The sequence below is a fragment of the Harpia harpyja genome, chromosome 4 (assembly GCF_026419915.1).
Source record: "Harpia harpyja isolate bHarHar1 chromosome 4, bHarHar1 primary haplotype, whole genome shotgun sequence".
Taxonomy (NCBI): domain Eukaryota; kingdom Metazoa; phylum Chordata; class Aves; order Accipitriformes; family Accipitridae; genus Harpia; species Harpia harpyja.
In genome coordinates, this window is record NC_068943.1 from 62785862 (window position 1) to 62803602 (window position 17741).

The window sequence follows — 17741 nt, forward strand, 5'->3', positions numbered from 1 at the left end:
AACACTGAGCATGAGAGAATTAACTACATCAGGCCAGCTTTACTGGGCATGAAGGAAGAAGAGAATTACCCTTTAATTTCTCAGAAAGGTAGAGTTTTTTATCTTAACTTGCTTTATTTCTCTGAGATAAAGTATTAAAGTAGTTATATTGTCATTAACAAGGATTACCTTCCACAGCACAAGTGCTGGTGTGGTATATATTTCATTGGTCCTTTTTATGTCATTTTGGTGACTGCAAGCTTACAAGATGGCAATGAAACAGTAAAAGAGACTCTCAGATCCTGGTATTTTGCTCTGCTGAAATGTAGCATCATTTGACTTTTATGTCTGACAGCATAGAGTGCTTCAGTGCTCTACAAAGCACAGAGGAGAAAGGCAAGATACACATATGATGTGCACTTATAAAAGCAACATGAATGGAAGATATAATTTACTGACGAGCATAGCTCTTACTTCAGTACCGAGTCATCAAATTCTCTTCATAGTCTCTTCTCAGGTACTAATCCTTTGCTGTCGATTTCCAGGACTGGTCCTTCATAGTTCAACCAGATGTCACAGGATCAGGGCAGAGGAATTACTTCCATCTGTTTGGTGATATGTTAACTCTACAAAAGCCAGGTCATAGATTAAAAAATGACAGTCTGTGGGTCTTCTTCAGCTGGTGACCATGTACTAGTTTTTGACTTACTCGCCTGCCCTTTGTGCCCCAGTCTGGGTGTCCTGAGAAGCTGCCCACAGATGAAACGTTGACAGCCTGCTCACCCAGGTGCCTTCACCCCAAGCCACTCCTACAGCCCTTCTTCTGCTACTCCTCCTGGTGCTTCCACAGCCATCCTGCCCCATTCACCCTCCATTCAGGCCAACCATAGCATTTCTTCACAATTCTGTATATACTTTCCTCACCAGCTGTCACAGCATTGCCATCAGACAAAGTAACAGTATGTCCAAGCTAAGAAAAAGTTCTGTAATATGCAAATTGGCAAATATTTTACATTGAAACATTCATTAGACAAGCATAATTTTCTGGCATTGTCAGGTTCAATGTTGCTTTTTGCTATTGCTTTTCATTCCATACATCACATTTTTCCTTGTCTTTGATCTCGTTAAACATGCTTCTGATCTCATTAAGCAGCAAACCCTTTAAGTGACAGACTCATAAGTGACAAGCACTAGTTGAAATGGAAATAGAAGGAGCAGCACGATTTTTCTCTGTCCCATCTTCCCTCCATGGAGTGTGCTAGCATGGCTTGTTATGGGCCTGTTTTGACCTCTGCACACATACTGAAGAGGAGGGACAAAACTTAAGAGCTTTGGGTTATTACTCAAAGATGTCTAGAAATTCAGAAGGAAAGTCTTTTCTGCTCTTTCTAGAGGACAATAAATAAACACAAATATTGTAATATAGACACATCTCATTCAAGAAATTAATCTATTGTATCAGAATAATTTCTTAATGATTAAGAGCAGGGATATAAACTGCTCTAAATTTTTTTTTAACTTAAGTCTTGCTCTTCTGTGCATTGCATATAAATAGCTATAACCAAAACACCACATACAAATTCCAATCTGGAATGAAAGAAGACGTAAAGCACAATAGTTGCTTATCTGCTTGAACCAGATTTGGTAAATGAGTAAACAAATAGGTGTTGCCTTCATTTTCAGCTCTTACATCCAGTAGTTCAGCCTCCAGGCAAAAATTCAAAGCCATGAATCCAACCATTTAAAGCATGTTACTCTAAAAACAAATGAGTCCTGGAAGAGTCCTGTTGAAAAACTTTTCCAAACAGAATCATCTTCAATGCTCTGCGAAACCACATGTAAAAAAATGCATAAACAATTGGATTAAATGTAGAATTTAAGTAACCAAACCAAACCAAAGCATCAATGAGAATAGGAGGTATCACATAATTCATAAATGGATTGGTTGCTGTAAAGAAGAAGAATGGACTCCAGCAGATGAGAAACACTCCCATTATTATGCCTAATGTCTTGGCAGCTTTCCTTTCTCTGCAGAATGAAATGTGGTGCTTCATTTCAAATCTCATCTTTTTTTGGCTAATTGCATCAATGGATCTTGCCTGCCTCTTGGCTATAGAATATATCTTCCTATAGATGTACAGCATAACAAATCCAGGGATGTAAAAAGACACTATGGAGGCCACAACACCTGAAGTTTCACTAAAAATTACAAAGCATCCTCCTGCACAATGGATATGATTATAAATGTCTTCTGCCCCTCGCAAGTTTAGGTCTAGAAAGATCATCCCAAAAGCAAAAGCAGCAGGCACCATCCAACTTATGAATATCATGACCAGGATAACAAAAGTATTTATCTTTGATTTGTATCTTAGAGGATCACAGACAGCATAGTAACGGTCGATGGATATGAAGGAAAGATGGAAGATAGAAGCTGTGCTCAGCATAATGTCCGTGCTTGTGTGGATCTTGCAGAAGAGCTCCCCAAAATACCAGCAGTGCTCAACAGAGCGCACCATGCTGCAAGGCATGATGAGGAATCCCAGCAGAAAATCTACTGTAGCCATAGAAAGTATCAGGAAATTGGTAGGTGTATGGAGCTGCTTGAAATGTGATATGGAGATGATAACTGTCAAATTTCCAACCACTGTGGCCAGAATAATGCAAATCATGAAGATATACATGGAAACACGGATACTGTTTGACCAGCTGCTCCTTATGCAAGAGCCGTTTACGGATTCACAGCACAGTTGCATCCTCACTGAGGTCTCAAATGTATGTAGGTATGCAGCACAGGCACTGTTTTTCCTAATGCTGATATACATTTACAACTGTTTTTTTCTCTTCTATAGAGGGAGAGCTGCAGGAAGGAAAAAAAAGGCAATTGTAAACACCTTCATTTATTTGGATGTGTAGGACATTCACATTTCATTATTTATGAAGGATGAAACTATTTTGTAATTTTACTTTTAACAGAATGACACTTCTATCATTAGACTTCCCTTGAAATGGGAATCTCATTTGATGAAATAAACTGTATAATGAGGTGTCATCACACCAGAACAGCAGTGGCTCCCAGAGGCCTGCACTGGGCAATGTCTTGTCTAGTAGGCAGATGAGAAGTCCTTTTCGTTATTTTCTGTTTAAACAGTACTAGTCTTCATCAAAATTGCTTGGAGTCCTGTATCTCTCACTTTGCTCTTGAAAATCAGTAATTTTAGATTCTGAAGCTCCCTCAACTTATTTTTTGATACATAAATCCAATATCTACAAGTCTAAAACAGAAGGCTAAAGCTAAGGAGCCCATGCTTGGTGTCTCCTCCAGCCCTGTCCTGATAGCAATAACTGAACCCACTGTGAAGGCTGGCAAAACCAAAAAGTTTCCACGAGCCCTTGGTTTTTAGGCAGATGGCACTGACTCACCAGATCAGGTCTTACTGCAAAAGTCTTGTAGGCTCTAGCTGTAAATAGAGTGTAAGGAAAAGATCTAAGAGGGAAAAAAAAAAAATTCTGCCTTTTTGCTGCCAAATTATAATGGAAAAGCCTGACTAATCTGAAGCATTAGCTGCTGTATAAGCAAATCTCTTTTCTGTCGGGCTCTAGTTTATTTCAGTGCTAGTAGTTTAGCATTGTTATGTGTATTTATTATGCTAATACTGTTTTTAGCCAAGGCACAAACATGGAGAGAAACATTTTCTGAACATTGGTTTAGCCTGCATCTGAGGACAAAAATATTGCTGTCCTTCCCTTGTGTATGCAGTAGCATGTCCCATCTGCAAGTCTCTTTACAACAGCATTTAATGAAAGTACTTAAGCACTTGGCAAGCAATATTCATTGTTGAAAGATCTGGATTTCCTTTAATTAACAGAAAAATAGTATTATTATGATAAATAAGGAACATTAGCGTATAACATGGTTGTTTAAGTTAGAAAAATACTGACGGCAATTCAGCCAGTACTACTTTATCCTGTTTGCTTCGGGACTTTGCTGCCTCTGGTTATTCTCAGCAGAACACACAGAAGAATTAATTTTTTCCTATATCAAAACAAATGCTATTACAAGCACACCATGCTATTAGAAGCTAAATGGAAGCTGAATATAGATGATACAGATGATAAACTATAGCCTGTGAAACCCTGGCAGGTGCCACTAACAGCCTGTGTTCTACAGAGGGATTTTCAAGCAGTGCCAGGCAGTGGCACCCGCGTGCCAGGGACAAGGTGCATCCAGAGGCACTCTCAGAAAAACAGGATACATGGAATCTGAGTATATTTATTTACTGTTTGGGGTGCTTCTTGCTATCCTTTTTTTTTGCCTACTAATGTTTAACAACATCTCTGTTCTTTTCCACCTCACTTTAACTATCACTTCATATATTTTTTCCTTCACTTTTGGTCCATCTCTTCATGTTTCTTTTCCTGCCTATCATTTCTTCTTTCGGCACAATTACACCCAAGACAGAAAAGCACAGCCAGCTGGATCTTTATTAACCCAAATTTTCAATTTTCACAGCAGAAAGAATTAAACAGCAATTTAACTGTATATACTGGACATAATGATAAAAGTTTTAAGCTCATTCAGGTTATAAATGTGTCACATAGATTTTGATCTTAATTTGTTTTATGTGTAAATTAATTAAACAAATATGGTAAAACAGGCTATAAAGACAACCAAAAAGAATTAAGGTGCTATCTCTAGATTTCTGTTTAAAAGATGAATAACTAACTTCCCTATTGTTCTCTGACAGAGAAGCTGTTTAAGCTAAAGAAGTATGATCTCCCTTGGAAACTGTTTTCCTTTAAAAAAAATTAATCTTATTTTCAGAGGATTTTGTTTTTTCATTAAACAGAAAGAAGAAACTCCAACCTCCAACCAAAAGATTGAGCAAACTGAGATCAAGTATGTGGCTTTGCCTGATACGGAAACAAAATACATCAAAACTCATGTGGGAAACTCTCCAAATGAGCTGAACACTGACGAATTTTTCAACAAGAAAGCAGAACACTTCTCTTCCATAATTAATTACAAAGTTCAAAATTCAATAAAATGGAAATACGAAGAAGCATCCTTTTAAAAACCTGTCCTCCTACCTTTCTCCCCTCACACTGGGTAGAAGTCTGCTCTTGACAGTCATTTGTTTTCTGCTGAATGAGTGGCACCCCTTCCTTTTAAAGACCATCTCAAAAGACAGCTGAGCCTCTTCACTATTGTAACAGTTCTGGATAACACAAATTTTGAGAGGACAGGCACTTAATCCACAGCTGGAGCAGTCTCCAGTAGCCTTGGCACATTGCTGGAGCTTGTTGGGTGCAATGAGTAGCATTCCTGGCCCCTCGTCTGAGGAGCAGCTGTTAATGTGAATAGTAGCTCAAACTGTTTATTCTGTCACCCACTTAAGAACAAAATCATGGCTGTAACACTCACATTTGTTTAACATGCCTTATTTATAGGTAAATTGAACTCATTTGAAGTATGTTTACTTGTTCGATTAAACATTGTGGTCACACTGTGAGCAGCCCGAGATCATCTAGGTGCAGAACAAAAACCACCATGTAGTCACCCTTCTGTAAGCTTCTAAAATATACCAAAATACGTAAGTATAGGTAGTTTATAGCAGCATGTAAGATTTCCTTGAAAAGGTATATTGTGTACAGAGTGACATGATGTGTATTTACCAGCCTAGTTCTGATTACTCTACTGAACAAACGGGTTTAATCTAACAGCCTAATCAGTTAACAGCTATTTGCAAGATACAGCTACTAAAAAGGTGTTTAAAGTAAACACCTATTGTTGCCTGTACTGGCGTCACAGACGAGGAGCATCAATTTTGTGCTCAACAAAGGACCATGCAGCCCTTTAAAACAGTGATACTACTGAACATAAAGACTTAATATGGTGACCATCAGCTAAAGCCCAGTTATGCTGGGTACCTCAAGGACATATGCAACAAGGTAGATTAAGATACTACAACTTGCAAACTCTGCTGCATGACCTGGGTTAACTGCTTCATTGTATTATGTGCACAAAAATCGAAATGAATGCAAACAACTCAGTTCTTTTCTTTTTCTTGAGGCAGCACTCATGAAGGGACTGGCGTGTTGCAATGCAAGGTTCCCCTTGCTATGGGAAGGCAGTTTGCCAACTAAAAAAGTGCAGAAACAACCATCAAGCTGAGTGAGAAACCACTTGAGGTAGTCAAGAGGATATGTCGAGGAGAGGAGTCAGGTCCAATTGCTCAGAGTTGGGGAAACATCAAAGCGATGTTAGGCACCCAAATACTGATCTCTGAGAGAGGCCTTCACCCTTTTGAGATTCATAGCTGTGGGCCTTCCTTAGAGCCAGGTACTTCTGTTTGAGGCATGAAGGTTTAGGCCTTGGTAATTACCATCCTGACACATACATATTATAGGAAGGTAAAGTTTAGGGGAACAAATCCATGTTGCCTTACTCTGTACAAAACTCATACAGAAGTCTGGCAGCCAGCTCATTATGGGGAGTTAGTCAAAGGACATCCGTGCACACACACACACTGCTCTCCTGCCGCCCTTCTCCTTCGAGTGATGCAGTGGCCAAAACTCAAGGGGATGATCTGGAAAGGCAGCTCTGCTTGAAGTGTTTGTTTCAGAAGCAGCTACCTGGCAGCAACCAGCCAAAGCCCTGGGGGACCCTCAGGGGCTGGGGACCCTTCTCCTGCCCTGAGCAGCTCTGCTCCTCTGCAGGCAGGGAGGCAGCAGCCAGCTGTGAAGTCTGGATTTTTGCTCTGCCTCCTTTCACAACCAGATTTTGAGTCCGGTCAGAAAGCGTTTTCCTCCAGTTTCCGCCTTGCAATAAAATGCAAGAACAACTTGCCATTCTTCCTCTCATGTGTGACATTTCTCCAGAAGGCAATCCGCTTCTTTTTAAACCTGCTGAGGACTTTGGAAGGGTTAGGAGTCCTCAGGGAGATGAAATAAAATGAAGAGTCAAAATCCAATGATGCAAAATGATGTGTTGTAGGGTTATAATATTTATCAGTGTCCTGGTTTCAGCTTGGATAGAGTTAATTGTCTTCCTAGTAGCTGGTACAGTGCTATGTTTTGAGTTCAGTATGCGAAGAATGTTGATAACACTGATGTTTTCACTTGTTGCTACGTAGTGTTTAGTCTAAAAAGTCAAGGATTTTTCAGCTTCTCATGCCCAGCCAGTGAGAAAGCTGGAGGGGCACAAGAAGTTGGCACAGGACACAGCCAGGGCAGCTGACCCAAACTGGCCAACGGTGTATTCCATACCATGTGACGTCACATCTAGTATAGGAACTGGTAAGGGGGGGCGGGGGAATCGCTGCTCGGGGACTGGCTGGGTGTCGGTCGGCGGGTGGTGAGCAATTGCACTGCGCATCATTTGTACATTCCAATCCTTTCATTATTACTGTTGTCATTTTATTAGTGTTATCATTATCATTATTAGTTTCTTCTTTTCTGTTCTAGTAAACCATTCTTATCTCAACCCACGGGTTTTGCTTCTTTTCCCGATTTTCTCCCCATCCCACTGGGTGGGGGGGGAGTGAGTGAGCAGCTGCGTGGTGCTTAGTTGCTGGCTGGGGTTAAACCACGACAATCAGATGGCTGTATGACAGTCATATCTTGTCTGCCTGCACTGTGTACTTATCGCTGGAATATGCTGGTGGAGGGGAAGTTCAAATGACAAATGTGAGAGCAGCCGGTTCAAGTGCAGGTCCCTGGGACAGGCCATGTTTGCTCTCTAGCTGACTACCAGCATCACCTATATACTTTAAAATAATTAAATGTATTTTAAAAAGAAAAAATGCAAAGAAAGGGTCTTTGTGGCGCTAAAGCTGAATTTTGTTCCTGATACCAGTGCAGCTGGGCTCTCACCTTGTCTTCCTGCTCAGGGCCAAGGACTGCAAAACACCTACTATGTACTTTGCAAAGCATAGGGGAGAGAGTGGGCTGAGGCTGGTTGGTGAGCGTGACTGCCCATGGCAGGGACGGGACCGGTGTGGGGTCCAGCAGTTGCCTTCAGCAGCCCCACAGCAACAGGAGGCTGCCCATGGCCAGAGCCGCTGGAGGGCACAGCGGGATATCTCTGTATAGACTATCTTTGGAGATGTCCTTCACTCTTCCACCAAACACCAACCTGTGGGCATAGCACTTAGCATTCATTACCTCTGAATGCACCAGCTTGTACTGTAAGACCCATACGCATCGGAAAGGAATGAACCACAGACTGAGAGGAAGCTGCGAGCATGGGGAGGGTGGTATTTAATGGTATGTTTACTGAAATGAATGTAAAGTGGCAGTTTATAAGATATCAAGATAATTAAGTAATTAAGCAGGCCAAATTGTCAATTGATTTAGAGCCACAAGGAACACTTTGGTAACAAGCTTTCATGGTGTTGGGGCAGATGCTTCAAACAGGCATTTTCTTGCAGCTTCATGCTGATGTGGATCACGAAAATATTCTCAAACTTTCTATTTATAATATCAAAGAGAAATAGGTCAAGCTCTATTTTGGGGAGGCCTCAGAGCACTTATAAACAGTCAGTGTTCAACAGTCTTTTGAGTCTGTAATATAGTAAAGCAGTTATACATCAAAATTCAAAGTAAAAATTTGTCTACAAAATTGTTGCTGTGGCTTTCTTTTCTGCAAAATTTATATTTCTGCAATAATTAGTTTTCAAATTTTTGGAAGAGCAAGAAAAAGAGATATTGTCACACTGTCTAGCACGCCTTGGCTCATCTACACTTCTTGTTTGTTTGTTTTTAAAACATAAAATAATTAAAATGGAAAACAGCACGGAAGGGACTGGAAATAGTACTTTTGCCAGATACCAAACCCATTGGAACAATGTGTTAAAACATTATTTTGTCCTTCCGAGGCAAGACTGTGGAAGAGACACTAGAAATGAGAAGGAACAGAACAGGGCTCGGGAATGAGAACTGTTACCATGAAAAGAAATGAAAGGCAGGACAGCATTGATTTCTACTGTGATTCTTTTAGCTTGCATTTCTATGGGCACAGTTTGGTCATTTGGCAGAAAATATCATTTTAGACATATATATTAGACAGAGGAAATACATTACACAGAGGAAAGTTTCTCATTTTCATATAGTTCATTTTAAAAACTGGCTTTCTGCGAGGGGAACCATGGCTTTAAAACTACTGGAGGCTCTAAGGTGGTCCCATGGTTGGAGAGGAGTTATGAAAGCATATAACTCCACTCACTGTTTATACAGTCCTCAGGAAAAAAAGTACAGCATTACAAAAAATTATCTTCTTAAGTTTCCATTCATATGTTTGAAATCTGAAGGAAAATGCACAAATTCCCAATGAGCTATCCGTTCAAAATAAATATTTCATTATATTAGTTAAACGAGAAGATGTGCAAACCACTAATCTGAATGCTATTGCCGCAAACCTGGGGCAATTCCACTGAAGACAACCTGAAATTAGCCCAGATTTATATCAGAGGAATTTAAAGAAGAGCGGATGAGATGATTGACCTCTAGATCTTTTCCCATGGTTTATATTCTTACTCTTCCATGGAAACCATCACTTTTCCTTGCCAAGTAAAAATAGCTGTTTATACAGAGTAATGTGATGTTTGTGCTCTTTCTCAAAGTGTAGTGCTTAGGATCAGGACTATAAATCCAAACCCCAAGATAAATGCAAATCTTTGAAATGCACAGAGGAATAAGAGATTCCAAGAAAATAATCTTTTTACAGCAAAGCAAAACACATCCATCCAAAGCCAAGAAACTATCTCTGCACAGGGTGCGGGTTCTACATATTTGGTAGCCCTGCTAAGTAATGCCATAAGGCAGTCCGTTGCTCCCTCTCTGTAGCAAAAGCTGCTGGGGCAGAGAGCAGTGCCAGGGCTCCCCGGAGGGCAGGAGCAGCCCCTCGCCTCTCTCCTCGGCAGGGCGAGTGAACCCCCCCACCGCGGTGCGGGTGCAGAACAGAGGCACCCACACAGCAGGGCAGGTCCCCTGTGCCTCTCCGGTGCTCCCGTGCACCCACCAATCCCATGGGAGTGAATTTAGGACCGTGGCTGGTTTGTAGATATTTGGCAGCCTCGGAACACCACCTCCAACATGAAGGCGAACACGGAGGAGGGGGGCAGTGAGCAGTAAGTGGGTACGGTCCCAGCTTTGCCATTCTGCATCCTCATGGCCTTGGAATAACTTCACAGAAAGTAAAGAGCCTTACTCTGAATTCATAGCTGTGCCTGAAAAGAGTTGTGCCCCCTTGCTATGTTTTCCTTCAGCTATTGGGAATGAATTGCTTTTTAAATCATCCTCTCAGCCACCATCAACACCTCATTGCTGTTGGTATTACTGCTGTTTGTTACAGAAAGAACGCAGTAATCTGTGCAGAATAACAATTATTACCTTCAGCACTAACCATAGAAGATTCACCTCGGAAACAAAATAATATCCCAGACTAGCATATTAGCAGCTCACTGTATTTCAAACTGCGCGACACGGAGACAGTACCTGCTCAGGAGTTATGTCCTCATCACGAACCAGCGCAGCCTGCAGATACAGCATGACAGTGACTCATCCCACATGAATCCCACAGCTGAGCCGCTGCACGCTTGGTCTGACTGGTTTACAGCCTGCTGGAAAAATCTCATCAACAGGATGACGTAAATATTAAATATTCAGAAAAGATAAGCATGTAATAAATCTATTCTGACACAAGCCACTAGCATATGCAAAGATGAATCCCTCTGAATTAAGTTAAAGCCAGGCTCATGGAAAGAAGCATACAAAATAAAGACAAATGTTTATTATGGTCAAGGTACAGATGGAGCTAACAGCACTGAACTGTTTTTAAGATAGCCCGACATTTCTCGCCCTCCTTTCTATTTTGTGTAACGTTGACAAATGTTAGCAATTTCAGTTATCTGAAAATTTGATTTGTCTATCTCAGACTGGATATTTTAAAAAAAATCCAACCACAATACTTCAACAGTATCTGAGAACAAGATCAATTAAAAAGATATTGTTTCCTCCTAATGAAAAATTCTGCTTGTCTTTTATGTACAACGCTCTGGTGTTTATATGCTTTGTAGCAGGGACTTCAGAGGTGTTGATTGCCTATTTATATATCTTTTACCATACCAGAGGAACTATACCTAAATATGGCCAAATTACAAATCAGCAGTGGCCAAACTGCAACTTGTTGTTTTTAAAGCACAGCTCATTGACACGCATCCGCATCTTCAAACTGTAAGAGTTTTAGTATTGCTGTGGAACCCAAGGAGGAGAGTCCTTCCAGAAACAAGCAATCCCAGGGAGAAGAACTGACCCACTTGGGGTCAGTTTGTGTGCATTGGCTGGTGGGCTGTGCTGGTGGACAGCCACGTCTTCCAGCTCCTGCTCCCCTGAGGTTTCTCTGAGCCCTGAGCAGGACCTGTGGGGCTCAGGTTGCAGCTTCCCCTTGGGCATTTGGGATTGGGGGGGTGTTGGGAGATAGGAAAGTATGGCCCCGGCAAGGTGGCACAGGAGACGTGAGACTGACCATGAGGGACAACTCTTGGTGAAATGAAGGTCTTGAAAATTCATGTTCTGATCTGGAAGTGTGGCTACTCTACTGGAAGCCACTGAAACCTAAAATTGCCAATAAAGACTTATATGTCAACAAACAATACCCTGGAGCCTCCATTCTCATGGACTACTCCCTGTTGCCTTTTACAAATGCTGGATTTGACTACAGTAGACACACGCTGTTTTCCTAGAAATATTGAACAAGGTCGATTGTTTCTGATTGTCCATTTGCAAGCCCAACAGACTGCAGATGCCAGTCCTGCTGCACTGTGGGCCATTTTTAAGGGGGGGACCTGCTGGTGTCATCCTTTGCTTCCACAGTTATTTGCCACTGCAGGAAGCAGGAATGCTGTGCATGAGCATCGCTGGTATTGTAGCACTGCAGGAACAGCAACTCAAGTAGTGCAGCAACTACCAGTGTCAGAGGCTGTGCCCTTCTGTGCCCACCCTCTGCTGCCCAGTCTCAGCAAGACTTGCACGGGCAGCCTGATTTTTCACCAGAAGAGCTTCATTTATCTTCTCAGTAGCTGCTGTATGTCATTTGAATATGTTTTTTGGATCACTGAAGAGGTAAGGGTGCACTGGAGTCAGTTTGAATTTGCTCTATTACTTGTTATCAAGTTCCTGCTTGCTAGCCATCTCCTGCCCGATACCCATGAGACTGAGAGGGAACAGATGGCAGCAACAGGAGGTTTACCGTTTAAATGTGCCTCTACCAGCTTGCATGACTTTTTGTTCATGCAGGTGAGAGTTGGTGAAGAGAAAGTAAATATCTCTTTCTCTTCTTCCCCCCTCCGCCCCCACCCTGCTCTTTTTTTCCCCCCTGTAGTCCATTTTGTTCTTCTCTACAATTGTTACCACTTCTTCCTTCTGTGCCTTGCAAGCCTTGTTGCCCCAGCTGCCCATGTGGACTAATGCCTTAAATGGACCCTTGTACAGGTCCCTTTCCTCCTTTCCCTCCTTTCTAACATGCTCTATATTCATCTGTTACCACATGATATTAGGTGGGTCATTTCATACCACAGGTTTTGAAGCTTTCACTGAACATGCGCTCCTCATTTTCTGGATACCTACCAGGAGCTGATTTTACAGGTAGTTAGCACTTGCAGCTGAAGCCAGTGACAATCATGTTTTGACTATATACGGTATTTTTGTAATATGAATTATTCTGGCATCTCAAGTTTGCTGCCTAAATTAGTGTCTACTATAAACATCAGTTTCTTTGCACTTCATCTCCTCCTCTATATTACAGGATAAAAATTACTTCTAGCTTCATGGAAGTGCTGTGATTGCAAATGTTTGTAAGACATCAAGATATTATCTAACGATGAGCCTTAGCAAATCGAGGAGGGGTACAGGTCGCACCCTTGGTGACAGAAGAGCAACAATCTGTAAGAAAAGACTTATCGGAAAACAGCTGGTATTGTAAGACTCCCTTGGCAAAACACAAGAGTGGTTACATTAAGTGTTGCATGACCCTCAAATGTGAGAGGTTTTGTGCCTGCTTTTTGTTTAGTCCAACACTGAACTTATCCTGCAAACAGAGGCTAATGTTAACATGAATAAACAATCTAAAATGCCTAGTGTAACATTAAAGATAGGCTCAGAAAGTCTTCAACACAATAAATGTTTAAGCCTGTTGCTAGGTAATGATGACTGATCAAACTTCAGCTTTTTTTTTTTATAGCTCTGGTGCTTATACATACAGCCATCTGACACTCTTTAGGTATAGCTAACTGACATCTGTTATGACAGGCACCACACGTATTTTTACCCACACCTGCCAAAGGCTTTGTGTCTTTCAGTCTAGCTACCAGAAAGTACATCACTGTCCATTAATGGCCACATTTTCACAGCTTGCTCTTCCCTTTTATATCTCAGTGTCAGATATATTTGATTTCTACTTAGGCAAGCATAATTTTTCTTTTGAACAGTAAGTTTTCATGAATGAATTATAATGTGTTTTCACAGTTTTTTTTATGTTAGCTATTGCAGCCAACTCAGCGTAAGGACACCTCTGAGAAAACTGGAGAAGACAACTACTAACCAAGTAGGGGATGGAAAGACAAAAAAGGTTTATACATTTTTGATCAATTTTTGTACAGTTTGTCAGCTGGGTGACAAACCAAGATACTGGGGATTTTACAGGGCCACTGCACCTAACTTCTGCCGGGGTGGAAGCTATATGGATCACCATCTCTATGAACTCTCCTAGGCAGAGCTGATGACTTCCAGCTCCAACCAAACCCAGTCAAGCGATATGAGAGCCTCCATGCAGGGTGCACTGAAAAAAACACAGAATACAACTGAATTCACAACTAAATGCAGAACATCTCTGTCTCTGCAGATGAACAATCAGCAGCTATAAACAGATGTATCACCATTGATTTTAGTAGTAGTATAGCAAACTCACTGCCCCCATTTGACTTTATTGGACCTCAATGAAAAAAGCATTACATCAATATTTCTGGCTCTTAGTGGAGACAAAATGACAAAAAGAAAAGAGAGAGCTTTAGGTATTAGGTAGCAGCACTTAGCCAGCACAGTAATAAATGCTATATGGAAAGCTTAGAAAGGTCTCAAACAAGTATGGGGGAGTGTATCCTGAAGAGCCCGTAAATAACCTAGCAATGGCATAGGCCTGAATTTCACTGTACTCTCTTTGCTCAACTTAATGGAATTGATGCTAAGGCATTAAAACTGCTTGTCACTGTTATATTTTGCCTAAGATTTTCATAAAAGTTGCAGAATGAGGTTTAGATTTTTCCAAAACCATTCATAAATTTGACACGAATTACTAAGAAAGTTTTGCCTGAAAAAAACAACATCTTTTCCTTAAAGAACCCCCAAACTATAGCTGTATAGTCCTTTTTCTGTGTCCAAAAACCAATCTCAAATAGCCGAAAAACACAGCAAGGTAGGTTGCAGAATAGAAAAATAACCATCCTATAAAAACTGACCTTAATGTTTCCGTGTATTTGACTTTGACAAATTCAAGTATGTCTCATACTCCTAACACTCATTTAGAAGTAAATGTTCAAATATTTCTGTTACAGAAGTCATGATTTGATCTTGATGACTATCTCTAAGGTACTCTATTTTGGGTTTTTTATGTTTTACGTTATTATGTTTTGCAATACGTGAACTGGGCAACCAACTGTATGCAAATACTTGTTCTCCTTTTTTTCTGCAAAGGGTTTTCCTAAAGATTGACTATTTTTTCCAACACTAAAAGATATCACTGCTTCCTACACTCCTTGCAGCTCTTACATCCTGACACCATCACAGCTACCAGACTATGAGTTCATCAAAATTAACTTTAACATTAGAAGCAGCAAATGAAGTTGGATAGGCAAAGTTAAAATCATGTAGTTACAATGCACTTCTTATATTGAACATATTTGCAGGGGACGTTCACTGCTGCCATCAGAATATCTGAACAGACAATGGAGTATTTCACTTACAACTTTATAGTAATGAATAGCTACAGGAAACATTTTAATACTTTCACAGATGGGGGTTACAAGTGCTTCTGCTAATTCTTAATTCTTTTCTAAACTGAAAGAGAAATTAACATATTGTTGTCAATATGCTAAGTGTCTGTTTCACCAAGACTGATCATTTCTAGCAGTGTCTGATCCACAGGTAGACAACACTGCGTAATGCTGTTATGCTCATCCGTGTCTTCAGTAGGAGGTGCTGTTTGTTAATTTTTAGAAGGTATACTGGAATTATTTCTCTGTTGAGCTCCATGACATCTCATAGTGCATCACAAGCCACTGAGAACCACTACTGTATTAGCTGTGGTAAGCCTTATAATAATTGCTGCTGTCTTTATTGACCCGTGCAAGTTATTTCTCTTTTTCAGCTTTCCTGCACTGATGGTGGATGGTGACATTGCAAACACTGTCTAGATGAGGCGGGGTTATAATTTGGTTCTTGGTTAATTAGAAATGTATGAATTCTTCAGTTCAAACTCAGGTCATGGGCATTCTGTCTATCACTCACTATATCTGCACTGATTCTCTGTACCTAGGAACAGTGGCCCATACTGCCAGTAATTCACCTATGATAACATGCGTTGTTCATAAACATTTAGTATTGTATTACTAAGTCTAACAGTTGCACAACCTCTGATTGCTGTTGCAAGTTATTTAATGGATAACTCGAGGTTATGATGACTAAAGTATGCATACAAGGACACGGCTGTAGCGTCCTGTTCTCTTTAAAAAAACCCCAGATTATTAAGATTCTGTCACTCTATTTTTGCTCAAGGTCTGCTTGCTTTAATTCAATATGTACAATAAAGTACATTAGATTTTACTCAGAGTTAAATTTTCCCTAAAGTTGTTACCAGTCTTACTTAAGCCAGCTGTAAGGTTTGGATCACGCTTGCTTTAACGCAGTATTTTTCTACCTTCATCTGAAACCTTGCATCAATAAAATCTATTAAGGACTTGTTTTTCTCTCTGTGCGATCAGAAACACCATGGACAGGTGGGTCTTGTTTGCTTTGGCCAGCATCAAGGTATAAGGAAGAAATATTGACGTGTGAAGAGCAGGCTTTTCCAGCTCAGAAAAGGATGGGGCTCATTAGGATACCATCTGGAGTAGCTTTTGAGGTGGAGTTAATTTGATTCTTCTCCTCTGGCATACCTGTCCCAGAGTCAGTAAAACACTCCTGTTCTTTCAGAAACTCAAATTCTGTCCCATAAGGAAAATGTAGGAGAGGCTTTCCCCCCACCCCTAGAGATGAGCTAATGTTCTCTCTTTCCTAACTCCCACCTAGCAGGTAAGAAAGTAAGTGCATAGTCAGCTAACTTTCTGTGAATTCAACAGAAACTGTTCTAGATGAATGTGATTTGTTGCATTGGCCGTTCATTATCTCTCTGCTCCTGTATTCTGAATGTTTCTGTAATTTGCATCATTTGAAACTGGTCTTTATTACAAAACCTCACATTTCCTAACATTGAACTTTATCTAGTCACTGTGACCACTAAGTTCCTCAGATCTGGTTGGTTTTTGCACTCCTTCCAGGGAACCCTTACCCAAAAGCAGGGTTCGTGGTTCTTAAAATGATGGAGCTATTCTGAGACTGCTGCAACGGTCCATGTAACTTCATCCTCTGCGTGGTTAAATTCTTGCTTTATCATCAGAAATGAGAAAGGGATTAATAAAATCCTCAGTGGTCCATTGTGTAGCACCCTTGTTACCCTCTCAGGGAGAGGAAATCTGTGCAGCAAGTCTTGAAAACTACAGGTCAACCATTCCTCAAACTTGGTTTTAGTGTCATTTTCAAAGAATCCTGGACTTCTGCATCCCTAACGGATGAGGTTCGAGAGTCCTTTCCTGATATCCTCTAAGCCACTTAACTAGAAATATCAGTTGTATCCTACCCATTTCCAGCTCTCACAAGCTAAGACAGTCAGCTCTGCATGTATCTGGGAAGTACTCCATACTTCAGAAATGCCAGCAAGCAAAATGTGAGAGATTTTTATGTTCAATTATCACACCCTGAATAGTGACAAGGGAGCAGAACATGGCATAAAACCTACCCTTGAATAAAAGAAAAATATTTCTTTAAAATTTACTTATCTCCCCAGGGGCCCAATTTCACTAACACTAATGAACTCTCACTGACTCCACTGCTACAGATATTTTTGGGAAGTTTAACCTGATAGGAGAAAGATAAACCTAGTAATAATAAACTGAATGTCTACAATTCTGTGCAATCCAGGTCTCCCAACTGTATTCCTCTTCAGTTTCAGAAAGATTTTTATAAATTCCACATCCATTTGGAGTACATGAAATACTTAGGATTTAAAGTACCAGCAACCTGCAAAGTATTTGTTCGTTTTAAGAGTGCCACTGATGCATCTGTGAGGCATTTCTCTCTAAACTTACCCCAGCTTTTTCTTTTTTGTGGGTTAGCATGTAAAGCTATTGATGCCAACCAGTGAAAAAAGATTTTAGTCAAGTGATCTGACTGCGACAACAAAAACCAGAAGTCAAACTGCATTCACGTGCCACTCCAGTAGCAGTTCCTCTTTTTTTTTACTTTTCCACTCGAGCAATTCTAGGCCAGGTAATAAAAGCATATTTCCCCTGAAGGGCAGCCAAGGGGGAGATGGAGGCGAGTGGCAGGCCCCTGAGAAGGACGTGTGGCGCTGGCTCCGCACCCGAGGTTGCAGCACCTGCGAGGTCGGAGGGCGG

At 40.8% G+C, this 17741-nt stretch overlaps 1 protein-coding gene across 1 annotated transcript; it reads right to left on the reverse strand.

The window, feature by feature from the left end:
• Nucleotides 1-1639: 1639 nt before the first annotated feature.
• On the reverse strand, nt 1640-10584 carry TAAR1 (trace amine associated receptor 1). The gene is made up of 2 exons (XM_052785708.1): nt 10474-10584; nt 1640-2836 (listed from the first exon to the last, which is right to left on the reverse strand). Exon 2 carries the CDS (start codon nt 2799-2801, stop codon nt 1731-1733), a length of 1071 nt encoding a protein of 356 aa, XP_052641668.1. The 5' UTR covers nt 2802-2836; nt 10474-10584; the 3' UTR covers nt 1640-1730.
• Between the last annotated feature and the right edge of the window lie 7157 nt (nt 10585-17741).